General features: G+C 45.7%; 1 protein-coding gene across 3 annotated transcripts in view; it reads right to left on the bottom strand.

Moving 5' to 3' along the window:
• The window catches only part of FBXW4 (F-box and WD repeat domain containing 4), a 60498-nt gene that overhangs the window by 916 nt on the left and 44779 nt on the right, over window positions 1–14803 (bottom strand). For 2 of the 3 annotated variants that reach the window (XM_068197865.1, XM_068197867.1), the window contains 3 exons: window positions 12916–12981; window positions 392–532; window positions 98–239 (listed from right to left, as the gene is read on the bottom strand). In XM_068197865.1, the coding sequence (XP_068053966.1) occupies window positions 98–239; window positions 392–532; window positions 12916–12981 (349 nt within the window). The remainder of the gene's footprint in view (window positions 1–97; window positions 240–391; window positions 533–12915; window positions 12982–14803) is intronic. The other variant, XM_068197866.1, reaches the window with a different exon arrangement.

Here is a 14803-nt window from a genome sequence, read left to right as displayed (position 1 = left end):
GCAGCCCCTCTTTCTTCTTCCCACAAGGCATGCACACTGGGCTGCCAGAGAACAACTGAGCAGCTCTGCTGCTGCTCAGTCTCCCACTGGTGCTCACCTGCAGGCACTGAGTCTGCCGCTTATCCCAGAGGCGCACCACTCCATAGTAGGAAGAGCCACTGGCAATCATATGGTTCTTATCACTCCTTATGCAGTACAGGGCACTGTCATGGGGCTCTTCCCACTCCTGGACGCACTTCCTGCAAGGGCAACACAAACCAGAGCAGGGCTGAGCCTCCTCCATCCTCTCTGCCTGAAGGAGCTAATTCAGTGAGAGCTGAGTTCCCAGACGCTGCACAAGGACAGTGCAGGAGCCTTATGTGGGCCCCAAACGCCAGCAGGGCAGGCTCACCTGGTGCTGGTCCGTATGTCCCAGTAGCGGATGTAGGTGTCATACCCACAAGAAAGGAGAAGGGAGGGCGTTTCGTAGAACACATCCAGGACTCCAGCTCCACGGTGGAAGTCGGTCCCTAAACAGGTCAACAGCTGACCACTGCAATGAAACACATTAAGGGAAGAGTCATTCAGAACAAAAAGCCCTTCCAGTTCAGCTGGCCAGAGCAGAGATGGTGCCACAGAAGTCTTCCAGATCTCATTTCTGTGATATAACGGAATACAAAAGCCCACACAGTTTTCCTCTCCCACCCCCAGCTTCTGCTACTGGTTGGGCCACTAACCATGAAGGGTCATGAAGGGTGACCAGCAGGAGTCCTAGCTGAAAGAGAAAGAGCCAAGGTACAGACGCAGCTGACCCCCAGCAGAATGGGATCCTGTTCCCTGGGAGAAGTGACCAGTATTCTGAATTATATGGCTCCATTTCCATAGGAGACAACTCCCAGCTTAGTCAGACTCCAAATAGTCTGCAAGAGCCATTTACATGTTCAATCCCATCCCATACTCTGTCCTTCAAAATACTGTCCACTGGGGTATTTCCCTAGATCTTTGACACACAGCACAGATCCACAGGCAAATCAGACTTTCCCAACCCAGTCTGCCATAGCTGCTCTCCTCAACTCCCTCCAGTTATACCACATTCTACAAACACCATATCTGGGGCTGAACGCGATAGGTCAAAAGCAACCACCCCAATGATCAATCATCTGGAGATGACCTTCCAAAGGCTAGATTTTTCTCCTTTTTTTGATTCTTTCCTCCTTTTTAATTCCTTGCCTGCAGTGAAAGAGCAAAAGCAAGATCTCCATGAAGCTCTATGCTGAGTGCTTTCTGGAAGTATCACTCTGCTGCTTGTTTATATGCAGAACCAGCAGCTCACCTGGTGGATGATGCCTGGTGAGGTCCTGGCCTGCCAGACTTCAAGAAGAAGCTTGAGCCGCTTCCCTGGGTCACACGGAATTGCATCAGGTGCATGGCATAGCCTGTCCCAGTGTCATTCCACCTGCTGCAGCAGCCAGTGGTATTCAGACATGACAGACTCTTGGGAATGGAGTGGGCAATCCGCCCAGCTTCTTGAAATGGCCACCTATTGCAAACCCTCCCTTTTTCCTTCTCCTTCTCCTCACACCCTCTACATCAAAAATGCTGGACACAATAAAACCTGAAGCACCTGCTTTTCAAACTCTGCTGCATGGCCACCCCTCACCAACAGCCTCCTGGTTCTCAGGACAATGAAGCAGTCCTGAAAGCCAACAGCACAGGATCCCGCAGTGGGGTCACTCTCAGCATCTCCCTCCATTATTTTGTTACATTCTGTTCCTTGATCCAGCATCACACAGTTCTGAGGCACATCGCCAAATGCCTTAATTCTGTCTGTAATCTGGGCTAAAGCCCTCGTCGGGGGATAAAGACCACACAAAAGGAGAAATAGAGTCCTGGGAGATGTTAAAACAAGTAAACACCTTTGTGTCAGGAGAGAGAAATCGCTGATAAAGCAGATTAGCGCCTCGAGCCCTGGTGTCCCCAGATCAGAAGGCGAGCCCTGGCCGATCTTTGCAGCCAGCACGCTTCTATGATCACAGAGCTGGCGGCATGCTGGGGCCAGCCTGTTTCCCCACAGTCACTCTCCAAAGAGCAGATTATGTAGAATAACAATTTCTTTGTGGCTGTGTAATTCCCTCCGTGACCGTGGCTGTGGGCAGCTACATTGGACCTTGATGCCAGGGCCCTAGCAACCATTTAGAGAGGCCAACCAGCCCTAGCAATGGCCCCCCCATGCAAACCTCTCGGACAAGCTTTAACATCAAGTGCATGAATTAATCCCCCCCAACACGAATCCAGGGGTGCTGGCTTATTGGACTTTGTGTTTCTCCAGGCAAGGAATCGAGGGGATTCCAGGCTTCAGCCCTTTGCAACCTTCTCACAATACATTAACCCTTGGAAGGTTACTTGTAAACCAACCCAGCAGCAATTCTGCACCTGTCTGTGGGTTGAGAGGTTGAACATGGTTTCAGCACTATAAGCAAGGATAATGGGATTTTGTTGGCACAGATGGGTCATCAGATCTACTGTGGAGTGAGACATGGATGGACATGAGTGCTCTGGCACTCCCCCACCCTTCCAAGCACACAGATCCCCTCTATCTGCCATTCTGCAAAGCCAGCAGGACAAATGGACATGCACACAGCCCTTATCAAGGCTTCTGCAAAACCTTCTTCATCCTACAAGATGTATGTGTGGCCCAGAGTTGTAAGACATACAACAGAGGTATGAGGAGGAGTCAGCTGCTCTCCCAGACAAGAATCCTTGGACGACCTGTGAGACACATAAGAGGCCAGACTGCTGAAATGACAGAATCTTCTGCCTGTTGCTCAGGCAGGAGCAAGGAGTTACTCCCAAGAGGTGAGCTACCCCAGCAAGCTCTAGGCAGCACCAGCAGCTTGGACCCTAAACACCACCGAGGTGCTTCACTCCCATTGTTTCTCCATGCCTTCACACCTCACTGCAGTGGTGCCCAAGCACTTCAACAGAGTCACACCAGTTTTCCTCCCTCTGCTTACGTTTCCATCTCAGGCAACAGAAATGAAAGAAAAGGCAACAAAAATAGGAAGCAGAAAAGAAAATAACTGGCTTTTCTCTGTAGGCATAAAATGAGCACACATACTTGCAACTTACTGCAGCAAAGTAAACCTTGCTTTGCTGGTTTGTTAATCAGTTCAGTTCTCCTAGCCCAAGAACAGGTCATCCAAAGCAGCTCTCAGGTGGGATCTGCAGCCCTTGGAAACAGGAGCAGCTCTTTGGCAATTTACAGAGGCAATGTGGTAGTTGCTACAGTGAAGCACTTAACCATATGGCACCAGGGGAAAATTTACTGTGCTCTACACTGGGGACACAAACAAAACACTGATGTGTTCTGGCATGGGCACACTTAAGGTGAAAAAGATATAGAACACGATTAGTATTTCCCCTTAATTCAGCAGATTAAGGTGTCTCTGGACAGCTACCACCATGCCAGACTAGGTCTATGTGCCTGCAGCACACATAGCCATGCTAAGCCCATGCTAGGAAGGGAATTTTGCCACCACAACTTTTCCAGTCTTGGGATCACAAGTTAGTGGCCACAAATTGTCCACTCTTGGTTACTCCACTCCCAAATAATCCCTTCCCTCAAACCTCATACCTGAATAGCTTCCCCCTTTCTTGGGAGCAAAACCCACAGTTAATCCTTAATAACCCATAAAGGATCAAGATAACCCACAAACTGGCAACAGAATAGCAGCAGCTACACCAGCACATCACCAATGGTTTCTAACAACTTAGAGGGACAAAAGATACCTTCTCCATGAGGGACAGAAAGAGATGGCATAGCTATCTTGGACCTTTTTCACCAGCATCAGCCAAACGCAGCAGGAAACAGGCACCTTCTTTCATTTGTGGTCCCTTTTTCACCTAAACACCTTTCAAATCCCAGGCAGGCTGATCCTCAGTGCTTCAGAGGCCCTGTCCTTGTTATGGGCTGTGAAGGTTAGTCAGGAAGTGTCTGTGAAGGCCAAGCGAGCCCAAACATGGAAGGGCCACACCATCTCCCCACCCTGCCATGGCTCTCCAGCAGTAGCAAGTAGCTGTTTCGCTCCCAGGTCTTCTTCAGGCAAGCCAGGTAGTTACCAGTGCAGATGGCTGGAGCTTTGCTTGACTTTGTACTGAACAGCTTGGGCCAGATAGTGCCCGTGTTCAGTTCCAGTGCTGGGTGGCACCAACAGAAACAACTCTGCACCAGAGGAGCTCTGTGAGGCAGAATCACAAATGTGACAGTGCAAGGTTTCTGGAAAGACCACTCTAGAGCAAGAGCTCTCAATTTCAGCACTTTAACCACAAACTACCTGGGCCAATGCAGCACCTACAAAGATACAAGTAAGCCTCGAGTGGTGAGGAATCTCATAATATTCCTAATGTTTCATATTTCCTGTTAAGCATCTAGACAGACTGAATAATATTGGCAATAATCCAGCACCTGCCCACAATGAAGAGAGCCAGAGCAAATCCAGCAGCCTATTTCATCCCTAGTACAGGAAAGCTGTGTTGGCACTAGGCTCCGGACTCCTTGGTGATAGAACAAGATGTTTAAACCAAGTCAACGTGCCTGGTAAATATATCCAACTGATGAGTCCAACAATGAAAGGCATTTTGTTCAGACACTATAGAGAATCCTTTGATTCATCTCAGTCAATTTCCAAGTTCTTCAAGACTTTAAAAAATTACTTTTAAAATAATATATTTATTCAGGTTTTCCATATTTCACTCTTTCCTTTCCATGCTAGAAATCTAGCCATGAGCATAGTTCTCCTGATACCTCCAGAAGACAGGCAGCATGGAAGAAAAGAGAAGGGAAGAAACAGTCTGGTTTCTTTAAGTTCTTGTTCTTTTTTTGAAAACAGCTTCAAGTTCTATTCCTTCTCAATCAGTAATATGAAGACAAAATAAGATCAGTCATGACAGAGCCCAAATGGTTACTTTCCAGATAACCCATGGGATGTTGCTTCACCAAGTTAAAATTATATACGGCCTCCTAAGCCACTGCAACTATTTGTGTGGCCATAAAAGCTCAGGATCTCCCTGAGATCTTTCTGATAGTCAGAGTCCAAAAGAAGTCTGCACCTACCTCCCTGGAACCTGCCCATTTGCTGAGTATCTTGCCCAACTGTCTACAGTACACAAGAAACTACACTCCAAAAGCTGGAATGAAACAACATTTTTCTCCCTACCCTCAATTTGTGGTGACTCCAGTCCACTAGAATTGATATTATATAAATATGAGAACACTAGGAAACTGCTGAATTTTGAATGTCTGTTGAAAACAGAGATGTGCAAAACTGAGGACAATTCACTGGCTCTGGAATCCTCATCTGTGAACTATGATCATTCATCATAGAGGAGAATCTATTGCACACAAGCAGATGACTGTTCAGAAACCAAAGAGAGCTGTAAACCAGTATTTCAGCCCCAATAACTATTTGAAACAAGACAGGTGGGAAGCATATACTTAAAAAAAAAAGGTATAAAGAGCCCTGTTCAGTTCCAAACACTGGGATATTTGATTTGAGTATCAAGCAATGAGAAAGGAAAACAAATCCATTTAAAAATAATTTTTCCAAGTGCAGCATTTACACAATTTCTGTCACCCAATTAGAAGAGTGTGCCAAAACCAAACGGAACAGTTGAGCTGCTGTCTCTTCTAGGTGCTTTGCAATAGCAGCTAAGGCACTGTGGGGATGCAGCAACTCATGCTAAGAAGGGAAAGGCTTGATCAAACAACACCTGCATTGTACATAAGGAGAAACACAGATCCTTGGCAAAGTTATTCTTCTATCCTATCCCAAAGTTGCCCCTGCATTTAGACCAGGCTACTAATTCCTGCAGGGAGGTGTGGGATTGGATTGGGGAATTTTGAGGGAGCATCTCCAAGTGAAATGGCTCAGAGATGCTGTTTCAAGTGATTTTCAGGGCAAATGCCTCTCCCTGATTCCCCAGTGCAGCTGAAGGGACTTGAGGCAGTAGGGGGGGAAAGACACCAACGATGGTCTGAGATTGTGTTGAGAGGAGAGACAGAAAAGGGAGTTTTGCCTTCTTTTCTTCTGCTTTCTCTGAATTGGCCCACACACATTTTAAATGGTCCAATAAAAAGATACAATTTCTTTACCTTTCCAGCTCTGGGACCCTGTGAGTTTTTGTTGTTCGGGTTCCCGTAAGGTTAAGTTCAGAGGATAAACTGACACACTGGGCTATGGGAAAAAGCCAGTTTCTTCAAATAAAGCCACAACGGTGCAAAAGAGACCCTGCTGGGGCTTTTATTTGGGAAAACAAACAGAAATGGCACCAAGCCCTTCTGCTTTACGAACCAATTTAACTATAAAACCAATGTTCTCCCTCTCGGGGGTGAGGAGGGGAGAGAGACAGGACATGACAATAGTCCAAAACCTTGAGGGAAAAAAAAAAAGAAGATAGGACAAAAAAGGTTGTCTATCCCCTTTTCTTTCTCTTCCATGGCTCCTTTTCTTAGCACACGTGTGTTCTTGTAAAAACGATTAGATTGCAATTTGTATAACATGGTGACCCCCAAATTCAGACATTTAACCCCTTTTCTCTGCAAAGAATGTCAAGAATGTCTTCTCTGTCTTTCTTTCCAACGGGAGGAGTAGGGGGGAATTCTCAAACTGTGATTTCTTGGAGGAAGAGAAAAAGAGGGAGGCGAGGAAAAGAAGCAGGAAATTCTCAAAGCCTCTCGCCTTTCGCCCCACTTGTGTGGGAACAGGCGGCTGTATTGCTCCCTTTCTGGACAGAGCTCTGCAGGCCTCCTTTAGTGGGGGGACAAAAAATGGAGAGTCCAAATCAAAACAAAGCCATCTGTTTAAATGAGCTACCACTAGCCAGTGACAGAGGGGGCTCCTCATTCACTCCTTCCCATTCTTCTCTCTTGCCTCTGTTGATTCTCTCTCAACCCAGGGAAAAATAAAGATTACTTTTGCTTTGGCTCAGAGGGATGAAACTGATTGATGTGCTTGGAGTGTCCAGCCCCCACCCATGCTCTCTGATTGTTCAGGGCCTTGTAAAGTTGTCATAAATATGCCTGAACAAGAGTTCAAAGGCTGCAGCATGCCCTGAACATCCACACATCCAAAAGGCAGGAGCTGGCCTCATGGTCCTTTCTAGTGAGATAGGGACAAGACTGCCATGGGGAAGAAAGGATTTAGGATAAACACCTGTATGTTCCTCCTCTTACAATGATTTTACACCTAGGTTAAGATGGACCAGAGCCTTATTAACAAAAAAAGGGAGAAGATGCCCAGTTTATGTGAGAGAGTTCAGAAACATAGTGTCACAAACCCAAAGCCCAACCAGAAATCAGAAAAGAACAACAAGGCCTCAGTTTTGAGAAAATATGCATACCATGGGAATACATTGCACAGACAAGACTGAAGCTATCCATTATAGACAGGAGACAGAGCTCTGAACACAACAAAGTCTTCTAAAAGGGACAGTCATCCAAGAAACCACCACTTAAGAGGCTCCCTGTACCAGCAAGCTTTCTCCAGAATGGGCTCAAGCCGGCCATAGGCCTGGTATCCTGCTTCCAACAACAGTCAAAATCTCAAGGTCTGGATTGGTCATTGTGATTTAAAACTGTGTTGAGCCAAGACAGAGATGCTGAGAAAGAAATGCAAGTCTGAAAGGAATAGAGAGCCTCTTTCCCACAAAACCCGGAGGAGTTTCCTTGGCAAAAACAGATGCTTGTCATATGAATCTATAGAAAAGCAGGGCTGGAAAGGGTATTACACATCTACTGCATTTATTCTGCTGCTCTCCAAATCCTGTGAAACTGGTGACAGGATATCAATGACAGGATAATATTTGCTATTGTTTGTCTTTCCTGTTATCAGACATAAGCACCTACTTCTCTGTGACTGGATAAATTCAGTTTAAATGCCTGGGTGAAAGAGACACCCCACACTTCTTGGAGTCAGTTACCTTTCCTTTTGATTTACCAGCTACAGTTCTGAATATATGTACTTCCTTCACCCAACAGCTCCTTTGGTGAATAAATTAGAGGGTCTCAAGCTTGCATAAGCCTTGGAGTTCAAAGCTGTGGAGAGAATGCTCTTCTACAGAAATTATTTTAGAACACAACACTAAGAAGCCTTGAGCCAAGCTTTTACATTAAAAACTTTTACTGAAAACATTCAGCAAGATTTATAACTAAGAACTAGACCTGCAGATTTTCATTTCACTCATCTACTTCCACACAAGTACAAACTGGAGCACAACAGGAGACAAAGTCAAGAAGGACTGGATTTAAACAGGAAATCATCAGTAGTGATCAGCTGACCAGAGTGTTCAGTGCTATAATGGATGGATTTTGCATACCAAAATGGATGCAGATCAACATAAGCCAAAAGTTGAAAAGACAGCAACTCATTCTTTCCCCCTCCATGGCCCAGACAGATGTAACCTAGCAAGGGACCCATGGAAACACACACTACAGATACAGCAGCAGCACATTAACAAACTTCAGCCAGCTGCTTAAAGATGGTAACACTCATGTTGCCTCTTGGAAAGAAAGAGCACAGTGCAATAACACTACAGGCAGAACAGATTACTAACCTGCTCAGCTGCTGCCTGGCTGCCTACCTAAGACTCCTTCCCAACCCTTTGCTGAGGGCACCATCCATACACCTGAATCTCCCTTCTCCTCCACTCCCAAGTCACTCTCATGAATCCTCTACCTCCCACCTCCCCAAAAGCTGCAGACATCAAAGGCACCTGCCGTGAACACCTGAAGAGCGGGGGGGCCTGATGGTCAAGAAATGCAACTCTGTATCTTCCCTTCCAAGAATTCTCTATTTTTTTCTCCATCTCTTTGAAAAGGTGGCAGAGATAAATGGAGAACAAAGAAACAAGAAAAAGCCACAGCTCTGGCCCACACCCTGCCTATTACTTAAGGGGGAAGGAACTCTTCCGAAAGAGGAGGAAAAAAATGTGCTCCGACACAATGGCTCAAAAGGCCAGGCAGCAAACCGGGCCACTTTGTACTGCTAACAAGGGAAACCTAATTACAGGAAGAGGGCAAAGAGGGACAGATAAAAGGGATACAAAATTTCAACATCTGTTGCCATAAAGGGATAAGAAGTGGGGAAACGCAAAGTGTCAGTTTGGTGTCAGTGACGGCATAAAGCTACTTTCAAAGGGCTCAGGAGCGGGAGAAAAACCGAACAAGAAATTAGAGGGTTCTTAAAAAAAAAAAAACCCAACAAAAAAAAACCCCAGAAAACAAACAAACAAAATCCCCACTCTGCCAAAAATATCTTCAAAAGGGGGGAGGAGTTGGACAAAGACTGGCTATTTAAAAGGTAGAGGATCTGGGTGGCTTGCAGGCCACAGCTAACTTTGGTTCAGTTTTCAGAGCTCTTGTGCTCTGCAGCATGTCATGTCATGTCACAGGAAAGAACACTGTAGGATTTGTGCATTCAAACTGTTTATAGCATGAAGACTACCATGTAAGACAGATCACTGGTCCATTTCAAATGTCAGGCTTTGCAGAATAGCTCCAAGAGTTGCTGCAAAGAGACCTCTGGATTTTTCTACCTTATGAAGAAGCATCCTTGAGACAGGAGCATTTGTCTCTTAACGACATGCAAGACCACCCCAATGACATGGGAAGCAACAGTCCTCTGCAGGCAAATGACAAATGCTGGCCTTGGAGCTGTCAGTGGTGCATGACCCTCATCTTCCAAGGAGTTTAAACTCCCAAAGGCAATAGAAAGAAAAAGAAAGAGGAGGAGGATCTGAATAAGGTTTCTTTTTCTCTTGCTTGCCATTAAGTGGCTGTTCTGTTGAGCCACACACTCACACTGGCAAACAAGACAGGATGGTCTGAATAGAGAAAGGCAGAAGTGAGCAGAGGAACCTGACCTGCAAGAGGGGCAGCTGCCATCATATCCTTCGCTAAAGGAAGGACAAGGGTACTTGGAAGAGGACAAGGAGTCAGCAAGCCCTGATACTTGATGCAAGGACACAGGTTAGTATCGTGTGGCCCATATTGCTCACTGTTCCCCTTGCAGGCCTCTAATCACTGAACTTACAACTGCTTCTACGTACACACACCTTGATCCAGAGTGGGAATAAGTGCACAGCAACTTCCCTACTCTAAAAGCAATCAAATGGCACAAGGTAGTATGTGAGGGGTGAGAGATGTCCTCCACAAGTGCAGCTAGCCAGCTTCAAAAGCATACGAAAAAAATCTAAATCCTCCTTCATTACAGGAGACAGGGCCAGGTGTAGCAGCAGCTGGAATTTCAGCCATCAGAGACAGTGTTTTGGCATTATGCAGTCATTCCCCTGCTTTAGACTCCCTTGACAATTGCTTGTTGCTGCCTGTTATGGCTTTGATCCAACGCCATCATCTCAGCAGAGTCAAAAATGAAAGACAGTTGTGGGAGCGGGATGCAGCAAGAGGCGTTTCCTTTCCCCACTAAAAATTTCCTCTACACCAAAACCAATCAAGCCCTTTTCAAAGCACAGGACATATTTACAGGTGAAGATATTATCCCCTTCCTCTTGGAGGGATGAGAATGGCTGCCCCAGGGTCAGAGAACAGCGAAGGTCATAAATACAAAACATACCATGACCAACAGCGACAAGCACCAGGCAAGGACTTATCTGGCCTGGAACTAAGATGATCAGTACACAAAAGGTTATTTAAGCTTTAAATCCTTTTGTAGCACGTTCCAGATCTGAGCTGTTGGGTAAAAAGACCACCTACCCCAATGGAAGAAAATGGCACAGAAACTGTTGTACTGTTACCTACTCACCCCTTGATGCAAAGAAAACTGCCCTAACTGAACTAGCTGATCCTGGACAGCACTAAACACCTCAGTGGTGCTCAGGATCCTGTGGTTTTCAAGAACACACCTTATGCATCTTTCTACCCTTCCCTTTTTTTTTTTCTTTTTTTTTTTTTGACAGTTACCTGGATTCTGTTCTTAGACATAATATCCTTGCCATGTTCAGCCTCTGTGGGGCAGCCTCTGGGCCCTTTTGTGGCTACAAGAAAAGGGCAAGCAGCAAACTCAGGCTCTGACTGCCAGATGTTATCAGGACACATTGAGCACAGGAGGAGTTTTTAAGTCCTGGGTGGCTCTAGGATTTTAAGTTTTCATGCCCACTCTCACTCCTGGTGTCTGACCAGGGAGACAACATTGAAAAGCCTCAAAGGAACAGACAGCATTTCTTACAAGATCACTTCTGGCAATCACTGGAGCCTTTGAAGATGGATCCAAAGCTCTGCTGGGAAGATGAACAGTTTATGGAGAGTCAAGACCTGGAAGGATGGTTCTGTACTCCCTTTCTATGAATAACGATATCAAGCCTCACAGGCTAGAGTCCCAGCCATGCTTCCTACTCAGCCTCTTACCCTGCACATGCTGACGAGTCTACCAGCTCACACACAGGTCTCTGCAGAGGAAAAGACCCAGTGGCATGGTGCATTCCAGCTGTGACAGGTGAAGAGGGAAGAATAAGTTTGACACTCTAGCCATTTCAACAGAGGCCCAGTGGCCTAGGTTGCCTTGGCTTTTTTATTTGCCTGTCACTCAGGCTTTTACGTTATTGAAAGATCAAACTCCGCTGTGCTTGTTCATTACCTTAATCCTATTTTCTACACAGCTTTATTATCTCTTCAGGCTTCCTTGGGAAAGGCTGTCAGAAAGACTGGGGCAGGGGGGAGAGGGTTGCCCATCTCCTCACCCCTGTCAGATGCCTCTATTCAAGAACAGCCAGAAGACTTGATGGGCATCACAGCACAGCCTGCATCCTTCTGGGGTACTCCAAAGACACCACTGGATGGATCACTAAGAAACATGCACCATAACTAATGCACTGGTGCTATTTCCTGCTCCAGTTTGTCCTTTGTAGGGTCCATTGTTGGAAAGTATTTTTGTTACTTCAGAGAAAAAAAAACTCTGGTTTAAATTTGTATTTGATACAGTTGATTTAAACAATCTAAACTATTTAAACTATAGATTAGAAGGTAACTGGTCTCAGACCTACCCTGTGTCCACACCAATCTTCCTCCACCCCCTTTCCCCAAATACAGCTCTACTGATATCCCTCAGGCCCCTTCTGCCATTGCTCACCTCAATCCTGACAGCACTCCTTTGGGCTGTGCCACTCCTACCCAGAGCATCCTGGTCCTGGAAGGCAGGGCTGCCGTTCCAATAATCCTGTGAAATATTTGCTATCTTTCCATCACTACACTGAGACCCTCAGGCTGAGAGTTTCAAATTTGTCAGCAGTTGAGTCTCACATCAAGATTTGAGAACAACGTTTTCCCAATTGCTAAGGTCAGCACCTTCACCGAACAGGAACTACTCAAAGACCCCAAATCAGAGGCCACAGCAATTAACCTCCTCAGTGCTCATTAGGACAAAGAGAAGACAACGTGCCTAAGTCACTTCCATAGATAACCTGTTGCCACACATCACCTCTCTGAGCTACTGGAATTGCCAGCCAGGACAAGGTGACTTCAGAGCCTGTGTTTACCTCTGGCTTCCCAGCACCACAGAGAAGTGGGTGAATGGGAGGATAAGGATCACCTTCCTCACCTCCTCTGGCTGAGGCATCAACAGACAGATGAAAAGGTGGTGTAATGGGTATATTTTGACTGTATACAGGTAATAGGAAGATACTAAGATGGCTGTGCCATCAGCTGGAAAAGCTGAGAAGAAAAGCCAAGTTACTGAACCAGAACCACCCCCCATATGCCTTTCCACACCAGTTTGCTTCGTCCCCCACTCCACAACACATCTCATCTTCTATCACCCCTTGCCTGTATTGACAAAAGGAATGATACTCATTTGCAGCATTCCCAATATTGCATTGTTATTCACTTTTCTTGTCAAATCCCTCCCTGTAACCTGGAAGCTCACTCACCTCTCAAGGTCCCAGATTCTCAGAGGTGAGATGTGTCCACAGCAGGCTGTCCCTGTCACAAATGAGCTGTTTAAAAAAACAAAGAAACAAACAAAAAACACTTACTAATCCTCACGTTCTGAAGAAAGTGCATGAGCAAGACAGAGAAAAAAGGTTACAAGACAGACTTTGAATTCTGGTTCAAGATGATTTCAGCATGTCCCACCACATTTCACAAGAGACAGGCAGCAGCAAAGGGAGAGCTGCCACAAGACTCTCACTAGCTGAGCTTCCCAGATGCAGCAGGTCACAACTGCAGAGAATTGGCAGGACATAAAGATGCATTTGTAAATACAATGGGAAAACCTAAACAGGAACAGCTGTAAACAACTTTTTCAAATGAGTCAGTACAGTACTTCGCATGTTTCATACACAGTTAGTGCTGTAATCTGCAAAGACCCCATGGAAAATTCACTGTTATTTCCTACTTCATGTCTCACTTCTGCTTGTTGGCAACTTCTGAATACAATCATGAACTGGCTGCAGCATCACAGGCCTAAAGAATCACAGAACAGAGGTCTCTGGTCCAACCTGCTCAAAGCAGGGCCAATTTCAAAGCTGGATCAGGTTGCCCTCCCCAGTGCTCAGGCACTCCCTGTCAGAGGCAGCACAGCTCTCCTGCAGCAATATCTGGCTCTGTTTACACCCTCCATCAGGGCCCATTCCAAAGTCCTCTTGGCAATACTATGCCCCTGCTGCACATGCTGGCTCCAGAGGTCACCTGACACCCACTGGCCTTATATAGTTCATAAGACATAACAAATCCTTAAAATCAAGCATGAGGAATATGGGTGTTGTGCTCTCCAAACCACACTGCTTGTTTCATGCCAGCTTCCCATTCTCAGTCCAAATAGGAGGAAGCAGCTCATACAAGGACTTCTAAGTAAGTTACAAATGACCTCTCATAAAGCCATGTTTATTGCAGCTACCGAGAATAAAATGCCAAAATTATGTTTAAGTCAATGCAACAAGGATAGCATGAACACAGGAAATGGAACCTGCTTTAAATAAAAGCCATTTCTACACTTTGCCTAAAAAACTTTTGCAGTATGACACAGGGCTGGCAGCTGAAAAATGAAAGCAAAATAAGAAAACAATGTCATGTCTATAAAAATAACAGAGCAGTTTTTAAACATTTCTTTGATCCTCTACAGCATTCTTGCTTTGGAAGTCGAGGTGTCTGCAAACCTCTACTGCACCAGGAATGGATTCTTGCAGTACCCTTGACTTCTGTGAGAAGCACTACTGCTGCTCAAAGAAGGCACTCAGCAGCCAAGTGGTGAACACAGGTTCAACTCAATCAAAGCCAGAGAAGGACCAGATGGAAGCAAGACCAGAACTCAGGACTCCTTCTACTCCTATCTCTGTGGTTTAGTTGAGCAAATGGTTTCTCCAAGTCGTAAAGCCAAATCAGCACTGAAAAAACACTCTGCAAAAGAGGCAAGCAGGTAACATCAAACCATTTCAAAGAGCTACAAGAACTTAGGAAGGGCTTCAGCTACCAAGGCTCTCTTTTGTGCTGACTCTATTCTTCCACCGCAACTTATGGACATGGAGGTGTCCACAAGTTCTGTGACTCTTAGATGCCCTTTAGGCTAGAAAAGGCCTGCAGAACTAGAGCTATTTCAAAGTGTCTCCAATCAGGATGTCCTACATGCAAAATTCCAGGTTCATTGGCAGTGCACATGTGATCAGCCAAAGTACCTGTAGCACTTGGCTGTCCCTACAGGTGCTGCAGGGTGCTCACATTACTCTTCTCCGTATAAGTCCTTGACCAAAGTCTGAGAGTCTATGGAAAATCCAATTCCTGTTGCTGTGCAGCAGCCACCACAATCAATTAAGAAAGTGT

This window comes from Anomalospiza imberbis, chromosome 8, assembly GCF_031753505.1.
Source record: "Anomalospiza imberbis isolate Cuckoo-Finch-1a 21T00152 chromosome 8, ASM3175350v1, whole genome shotgun sequence".
NCBI lineage: Eukaryota > Metazoa > Chordata > Aves > Passeriformes > Viduidae > Anomalospiza > Anomalospiza imberbis.
Note: the sequence above shows the minus strand (reverse complement) of the source record. Positions and strands in the feature narration are given on the sequence as shown.